Raw genomic sequence first — 9258 nt, 5'->3', positions numbered from 1 at the left:
CATGTACAAAATAGAATATAATCAGGGTGCTTCTCACCCCAGAATAGAATAGGTGCAGAGCACCTCAATTCCTCTCCGATGTTGCATTCTGATGCACCGAGTTCTACGCAGTGGCATAAGCAAATCAGTCATTTTGGCTTTTTCAGTTTTACATTGAGGGGTACTTACTGAACCCCGACTCTGCCCTGTCTTGTGTTCAGTTCTGGGGCTACAAACACAAGGGGACAGGGTCTACCTTGGAGGCCCTCTGGGTCTCTTGCCCTAGCTATACACGGGCTTGGTAGCTGCTTCTCACATTCCTGTTTCTCCCTCTCAGGAAGGGTGGGACAAAGGTTTCTTTCAGGATTACCTGGTGAACATGTTAGAAAGGTAAATTCCAGTGTAACCTAGCCTTAGACAGCTTGGTTCTGCCCCTGAGGTCTTCTAGTTTGGGTTGGGGATGAGGTGGAGAGGCAGATGTCTGAAATAAGGTCAGTGAACAAATGAGTAGAAGAAAAAGCAGATAAGATGTATCTCCAGAAAGCAGGGACACCTGCACCAATCTGGAGAAAAAATAGGCATCTGGTCTATGGCCAGGGCCTCTGGAGGCCTGTGGGGAGCCCCAGAGCGAGGGCTCTGTAGGAAGGGTGTGCTGGTGTCTTGCAGGGGCTCTGAAGGAAAACTCCCGGGTTTGAATTGTAACCCCACCGTTAATTATCCTTGACCTTGGGGCAAGTCCCCGAAGTCCTCTGTGGAGAGGTTTCCTCATCTGTAAATGGTATAATTCCTTCAACAGGGTCCAGCCGGCCCAGCACATGCAGCCCTGTAGGGTACATAGTAAGTGCTCAGTTAAGTCTCTCTTCCTAAGGCCAAACAGCCTTCTCTGCAGCATAGAGTGTTTCCGGAACCCATCAAGGTCTGCGTTATGCGTCTGGACCCTGGGGTGGGGCCTTCTGGCTTTCGCGCCCCTGCAGCTCTAAGCAGTCTCTGCGTTTGCCTCCCACGCAGCGGATTAGGCAGATGCGATACCTCTAAACTGTGCCGCCTCCTCTCTGAAGGTTCCTGGGGCAGACAGGCCGCGTGTGAACTGAGTGCTGCCTTTCTCTCCCACCAGGGATGGTGCCTTGAGCCCACGGACCCGGACCCGGATCCACAAAAAGATTCTCAGACGGCCTTTGCTGCATGCCAGCCCGGCCAGGGAAGGGAGTGGACTCCGCACACCCAGCGCTTGCCGCTGAGCCTCTTTGGCGCAGGAACACACGCTCCCGTCTTATCCTAGGCTTCCAGAACCTCTGAGCCGGAGGCCCCCAGCTCTACCTCATGCGTGCAGGATCTGGCTAGCCATGGCCCTCCTCCTCAGCTTCCTGCTGCTGCTGGAGCTGTCCTGGGATTCCTCTGCCCTGGGGCCGTTGTCATCCACAAAGGGTTCCGATGGTTTGGAATTTGAATTGCCGACCACGAACTATGAGACCAAAGATTCTTACAAAGCTGGGCCCATTGGCGTTCTCTTTAAAATGGTGCATGTCTTCCTCCGTGTGGTGCAGCCCAATGCTTTCCCTGAAGGTAAGTGCCCATGGCGGGGGGGGGGGGGGGGGGGGTGGCAGTTTGTCTCCAGACACACTCACATGGGCACACAGAATATTGTTTGTTAATCATGATAAAGTAAATATGTATTATATTCAGTATTTTATTTATATATGCAGTATTTTAAAACATAACATTCAAAGTGATTGGATTGCACAGGAGCAGAAAGTATTGAGACAGAAGTTAGGAACACTTGTGCCAGGTTAAATAGGTTGTTAATGAATGTGATTATAAGAAATGAATTCAAACAATGTTGCTATGCTGGTTTTCCAATTCTTGATCTTTTTTCCCCCTCCCTCTTTTTTTTTTCTTTTTCTTTTTTTTTTTCCGGTGAGAGCAATGAATTACTCTCAAGTGCAAACCAAAGGTAAAAATTAGGGTTAAAAATAAATTTTCTCAGGTGAGTTAATAATTACCTCTGGTGGCTAGGCTAGCACTCACAGACTGACCCCTCCTTGACCTACCACAAAGTACAATTTCACATTGCTGAGGACAATGACTGTCCTGACCTGCCGTGTTTACCTGGCTAACTCTTTGCTTCAGTTCTAAGACTTTAAGTGTAAGGAAAGGAGGGATGGTCTCTTGTCAGAACTTTAATGGCATGGTGCCTTACCCTTCATGAATATTGTTGTTTGTCCTACTCCGTATACTGGGAAGTCTGCGGGCGTGTGTTTTCAGGAACGAGATTATGAAAATTTAAATGGTCTGTGGGAAGTATCTGCTATTAGGGTTTGGCAGTCTAAATTTTTATTGACTTCATGTTAGACTTATTCTGATTGTTCTTTAAACTATGAAAATTTGAATGCTATTATTGATTACTACAATATACAAATGATAAAATTTGTAGTAATCCTTATCATCTTCTTTAGCTGGTCAGCTATTGTTCATAAGAGGATTATATGTTTGTGTGTGTGTGTGTGTGTGTGTGTGAGAGAGAGAGAGAGAGAGACAGAGACAGAGACAGAGAGACAGAAAGAAAGGGAGAGAGAAGGTATTTAGTGAGCTTTAACACTTGTTTATATTATAGGCAGTTTATAGATTTTCATTATGATACATTTATATTAAAATTTTCTTACTTTTTTATTTCAGATTAAGAAATTGAAACAGTTTGAAGTGTAGTTCTCCATTTTTTATTAGTTTAAGTTTCAGTGTAATGAAACAAATCACTCTGAGCCCCGTTGCCATTGAAGAGAACCTGAACAAATACTATGTACTGTTTATGTCCCTGCTTGAAAGACTAAATTTGGAAATCCAAAAGACAGAAGTAGAAAATAGTTCATTTATTAATGTGGGATACAAGCTCACTATTCTCGATAGGTATCTCTTCCTTTATTTGTAGACTTGGTGTAAATATTATTGAATAATCAAATACCTCGTGTTTTTAGTTTTAGTTTCTTTGGAGTTTTTTTATGCAAAAGAAATAGAATTCGGTTGTTTTATATGAATTTATAACAGCATCTTCAAAAAGACTGTGAAGCATCCATGTGTCATTAAGGCATATCATGTAATTAGTTATCCTGTAATCTCTTTCCATATGTTGCTTTATTTTGCTTCCTCTAGGTTTCAGAGGAAGGTTTCCTCACTTTTGTTTTACAAAGGAAAGCCATATTTTTAGAAGTTTGGATTCAAATTATCAGGTCAAAGTATCCTCTATCCAACACATTCTCAGGTTTTGAACTCTGGCGTCATTATTAGTCTAGAAGAAGCCGTCTGAAGAATTTAAATCCTGCTGTAATCTGAGGGTGTTAGCCCTGCTTGTCCCTTGACCTTCATCAATACTTATTTCTTTGGAAAAAGAAATTCCCAAAAGTCTCAATAGTATACCAGAGCAGAGCCGCATTACCCCTTGGGGCGGGGGCAGGGATTGGGTTTCTTAAAGAATATAATATTGAATTTCAAAGGGGACATCTTGGAGTGTTGGATTTTTTTTTCCCCCCACCATCCCATTTTTTAAATTGTTTCATCCAGTTGCTAGATATCATAATGGTCTCAGAGTCCCTTATAGGTACTTTGCCACATAAAGGGCATGTACCAGACATGGTTTTTCCTACCGGGCCAGTGCGTTTCATGAATGCCAGATCATAAGCAGACATCTTCATAACAGAAGATGTAAAAACAACAACAATGAGAGAGGACAGGAGTGAAAGAGAGAGAGAGAGAAATGGAATCCTACTCATTAGCTTAACTAACTTAATACATTAACCTTGAAGTCATTCAGATGGCTTCATGGCCAGTCCTCTACAAAGTAACATATTCACAGAGAGAATGATCCCCTAGGTATATACTTTCATTTAAAAGGGTAGAGTGTTTTGAATCCAGGGTCCCAGTCCAGTGCAGGAGTGAAAGAGAAAGGGAGGACCCTCGATCCTGGCCTCCCTTTTCTCATGCTATTGGGCTGGGAAGTTTTCCACTTTGCATCCTGTGTCTGAGCCAAACAATATAAAGGATTTTGCATTTGTAACTCTCTAAAGTGAAGCCCGTCGTGTATCCTTATAAATCCAAGATGGAATGGTCTTGTTTAGCTGGGAGTTTACACAAAAGTCTATTTACTTTCCTGGGCAGAGGAAAAGATCAGGTTAGATCAGACCGGAAAGACAGGTAACTATACGCCACAGCAGAACATGCTCGAGAACCTGGTGTGGGTATTTCATAAACACCTGCCCCTGGTCTGAAGCTGCAAGAGGGATGCCGAGTCCCCTGCTCAGTCTCACTGAGAAGAGAACGATGGCTTACATTCAGGAGGAGTTGCTTGTCCATTCATTCAATTTAAAAAGGGTGATGATGTCAGGATGACTGGAGGAGTTGACGGAAGGCTGTTCCTGGCACAGGGAACCATATGCCCTAGGGAGTGGATGGGAGAGTGATTCAGGGTGGACCCATGAGGTGCGTATTTATGGAATAAATCTGTTAAGGGTCAGATCCTGACTTTAGATAAGCTGGCAAGTTTTGTAGAGGGAAGGAAGCTAAGGCAGCATAAGCAAAAATTTCATTCATTTGGCAATCATTTATTGAGAGTGCCTGCTTTTCTGTGGTTTACCTGGTCGGGGCTGGGAGCCAAGGCAGAAGGGGAATTGGGTTTTGGAAAAAGAATCTGATAACACCTGGTGAGAGAGGTCATAGGGAGGTAGAGTGTTCTGCAGTGGTCCAGAGGGAGATAATAATGGACTAACTCAGCACAAGGCAAAGGTAGTGGGGGAAACAGAGGCAGGATCAATTTCATGGCTTTCATTTCAAAGGACTTTGGTTCAAATCCTAACTCTTGTCTATTACCTGCTGGGTGATCTTGGCCAAGTTAATTTTCAGAGCCTCTGCTCTCATAGATGTAATATGACTATAATTATAACTCACTTTGCAGCTTCTATCTGTGAGGCTTAAATGAGATGATGTATGTAAAACCTATGTTTAAAACCATGCCTGAAAAGCACAGATAAAAATCCTCAATAAATGTAGCTGCTAGTAATATTATTATTTGAGAGGAAGAATTGACCAAATTTGACACCAAGATTGGTGCCGAAAAGGGACGTGAGAAAAAGATGTGTCTAGGAGGGAGGGATCACTGAAATATCCCTGCTGCCGCTCCGCCAGGAATATTCTAGGAGTTACCGTGTAAGAAGCCATTCCATTAATTTCGAAGCTCAGCGGGCTGTGTTTTCCCGCAAGCCCCACAGTCCCAGAACCGGTTCTAGAAGGCAGGGCTTGGGGCAGTGCTAGTCTACCGCATGGTCTTTACTCCTTATCTGACAGACTCTCATTCTCCTTTCTCTGTGTTCTTTCCCACTATCCCCGGTATCTGCCGTAAGGCATTCTTTGCGGTTAGCTCCCTCGAATCCCCCAACAACTTTGGCAGGTAGATGATGGTGGTCAATGAAGGTCTTATTTCTATTTATTATACCCCGCTTCACAGATAGGAAAGCTAAGTCAGGACAAGAGAACATGTTCAAGGCACACAGCTAGCCTGGGGGAGATTGAGAAACCTCTGTCTCCAGGACGAGTTATTTCTCAGCATACCTTGTGGCTCATTTATTTTACAACATACCTTGTGGCTCATTTCTTTCCCTTTTACTTTACCACAGTGCTTTCAAAATATCTACGGGTGGCTATAAAAAATAATAATTTTGCACACTGAGAGTGTGTGTTATAGAAGATTATCGGTCGTGGATGGTAAACAGTGCCTTTTCAATTTCATGTGTCTTATGATGAATTTGGCATGAATCACGACCCAGATCAGAGTTAGTCTATTGGAGCTCTGCTTTTATTTTATTTTTATAGAAAGTCTCTAAAATTACTCTCTGCTCTGTTTTGGGTGTATTTTTAAATGAGATTTTTAGGCTGATTGACCTGTTTCTAACAGCGTTCTGGGTTAATCTGATTTTGGTGGTGCCAGAGTAGAGCTGGGTGAGTGGCAGGTGGGAGGAGGGAAGAGTGAAGCTTGTCCTCTGCTGAGTCTGAGATCTGGGCAGGATGTTGTAGTAAATGGGAGTTCCCTCCCTTGCAGGTAACATAAACCTGTTAACTGAGAGAGTCAAAAAGGAGTTTATCATCATGACTCCCAGTGACCTCGTGGTGCCTAGCCACCAGGGACTGGGTCTCACTGCAGGGCCTCCTTGTCTCCCACCTTGGCTCCTTTCTGCACACAGTCCCTTTGCACCTCTGTCTTCCCGTCCCCCCTCCCTCTGGGCTCATCCACTCCTGCAGACCCTCCTGGTAGAGAACCAGGATACCCAGTGTCGCAGAATTCAAGCCTACTTCCTGGAGAATGGGTGGGGGGTTCTTCTCTTTTAAGTCCCAAACCCAAGTTCCAGTCCTGCCTTGGCCAGTCACCTACCACGGACTCACTGAGTAATGGTGGCCATGGTCACATCTCGTGGGCCTGACCCTGGGAGCCATCATTGTCCCCATGGCACAGGTAGGGAGGTGCCTCCCAGGAAAGGCAATGGCTGGGTGGACAGCCCAATAGATGTGTCTTTGCCAATGTCCACTGGGAATCAGAATGTTATATTATATCCAACACCTGTGTGTTCTTACTTAATTCAAACAAAGCCAGCATTGTCTCCTTTGGATCCCAGCACTCATATTGGCAATAGGCCTGGCCACAGATAAGGTCATTGAAGGAAAGAACTAATATCTAATCATCCTTCCTCCCTGGTGTCACTCACTGTGCTGGGCAGCCTTCTCATCCTAATTTATGTACGAGCAAACAGCTATCATGTAACTGCTTTTGGGATTTGAACAGCTCAATAACTCTACAAGCTAGGTACCATTATTTTCATTTTATGGAAGAGGAAGTTGAGGTCCACAACTAGTTGGGGTCACACAAGAAGTCCATGGCAGAGGCAGGCTTTATTGTCCAAGCTCATAGTTGCTGCTTGTATTTGCTGATCTAGAACTCAAGAGACTCTGGGACTCTCCCAAGGTCACATACTCTGATGGCTAAGCGGTCAACCCAGGGTTTGACCCAGGGCCCATGACTCTGTCTCCCCTCCCCCAGTGCAGCACTACGTTGCCTCTGTGGATATCTGCTGTACAGATTGCATTCATATGTCCCCAGGGACCCGTGAGTGTGGAGTGGGTTTGGGGGGGAGGTGACACATCTGTAGACTGTAACGGGCACTGCCCAATTCATCTCACGTGTCTTCTGCTTCATAGAACAACTTTTGTAGCTAAACAGAAAACCCTGTTCTATTGACTATATTCCTGTAACTTTGTCTACAGGGTCCTGCTGGACTGTGGTCCTGACTTTATGTGTGTCATCAACAGAGGCAGGCTATGCTTTTCTGGGACATGTGTGCCAGGCCCACAAAAAGACACAAGAAAAGCTCCCTACTCCTCTGGTCTCCAGTGGTGATGTTCTTTTAGGAAGCCTTTAAGTACATGCAGGAAATGAGAGATTAAGTACGAATGTAAAGAAAGAGGCTACCCGAGCAGCTGCTGGATGGAACCAATGTGGAATTAAATGCCGCTTTTCTATTGGCATTGAGCAGAAGTCCTCCAATTTACTCTTGCAGAAGAAGCTGTGAAGTGTGGTCTGTACAGGGAAGGCAGTGCTGGGTCTGAACTGCACAGCTGGGTGGACAGTAGCAGGAGAGGAGGTAGGCCTAGCAGGCCTGCCACGTATCCTCTGCTGGACGGGGATCTAGATTCTGGAACGAGTCCAATACTTGAGCTGTGGTGAGGAACTCATGTTCTGGAGCCACTGCCTGGGTTTGAATCCTAGCTCCATTGTTTACTAGCTCTGTAACCTTGGGCAAGTTACTTAAGCTCTCTGTTTCTTAGTTTTTCCTCTGTAAAATGATGAAAAGAGTCATGGTACTTTTGGAGCACCTGATTGCTCCGAATGTTTGCAAAGCAAACATTTGCAAAACATTATCTAACATACAGTAAGTGCTGTGTGTTTGTCAAATAAAATTTGAATGTATAAAATTCATATTCATTAAAAGCCTTTGAACTAATGTCAGACTTTGATGATCGCACAGACAAAAGAACAAGTATTTATTGGACCCCCGCTGTGCTGGTTTCCTAGAGCTGCCATAACAAATGATCTCAAACTGGGCGGCTGAAAACAGAGATATATTCTCTCTGAGTTCTGAAGGCCAGATGTCCAAAGTCAAGGTATTGGTGGGGCCATGCTCTCTCTGAAGACTCTAGGGGAGAATCCTTGCTTCTTTCAGCTTCTAGTGGCTCTAGGTGTTCTAATCTTGCCTGTCTTCACACAGTCCCCTTCTGTATCACTGGCCTTCTCTTATAAGGACACCTGTCATTGGATTTAGGGCTCACCCTACATCTAGGATAATATTGTCTCAAGATTCTTAACTTAATTATGTCAGCAAAGACCCTTTTTCCTAATAAGGTAACTTTCACAGGTTCCTGGGGGCAGGAATTAGACATGCCTTTCTGAAGGCTACCTTCACACCTTCAACACACACACCCATTACATTCTTCTTTAGTTTTCCCCAACAGCCCAGTGATACCAAGTAATGTGACCAAGGTCATATTTCTGAAAAATGGAATCAGATTCAAAGCTATTTGATTCTAAGAGCTCATATTTTAATCCTGCAACTATGTAGTGAGCTCCTACTAGGTGCCAAGCCTCCTGCTGTTTGGCAGAGATGGCATCAACTGAGTTTCTCTGTTCTTGGAAGACTGACATTGAAGGAGGAGATCTCCACCTCCGTAGGGGGCTGAGGTGCAGGGCCGGCTTGTCCTTGTTCACAGTCAAGTGTCAATAGGGAGCTCATGGCTGTCCCAAGGAAGGATTAGTCATGATGGGGCCAAGAGAAGGCTTCATGGAGGAAGCAGCATCTGAACTGAGCTGAAGGGTGTGGAAGGTTTCAGGAAGCAGAGCAGAGCATTCCAGGTGCATAAGTAGAGGCCTGACTGATGCAAGTTGAGATAGTGATTCATGGGATATGGCCTGGGGAATACCGAAGCTAGAGCCCTTCACGGCTGGCAGATTGTCAGGCCATGAGTCTGGGGAGATGCTAGCACATCAACATGGGGCTCTGTAGACAATGAAGGGCAGGCATCTCTCAGTAATCCTGTCACCCTCACCTGAGCTACAGGAAGGAGGCCATAGGAGTGTGCATTGTCTATTGAGCCTGTTCCTGGAAATTCTCAGGTATATTTGGACACTAGGGACCTAGCTTAGTGCTGCCCAGTGTGGCATTTGGAGCAACAGCATCAACATCACCTGGGAGG

At 44.9% G+C, this 9258-nt stretch overlaps 1 protein-coding gene across 1 annotated transcript in view; it reads left to right on the top strand.

The window, feature by feature from the left end:
• Window positions 1-1093: 1093 nt before the first annotated feature.
• The window catches only part of PROM1 (prominin 1), a 105317-nt gene continuing 97152 nt past the window's right edge, over window positions 1094-9258 (top strand). Inside the window, exon 1 of the mRNA XM_080796819.1 lies at window positions 1094-1542. Coding sequence (XP_080652945.1) covers window positions 1323-1542 — 220 coding nt within the window. The 5' untranslated portion in view covers window positions 1094-1322. The remainder of the gene's footprint in view (window positions 1543-9258) is intronic.

This window comes from Martes martes, assembly GCF_963455335.1.
Source record: "Martes martes genome assembly, chromosome: 2".
NCBI lineage: Eukaryota > Metazoa > Chordata > Mammalia > Carnivora > Mustelidae > Martes > Martes martes.
Note: the sequence above shows the minus strand (reverse complement) of the source record. Positions and strands in the feature narration are given on the sequence as shown.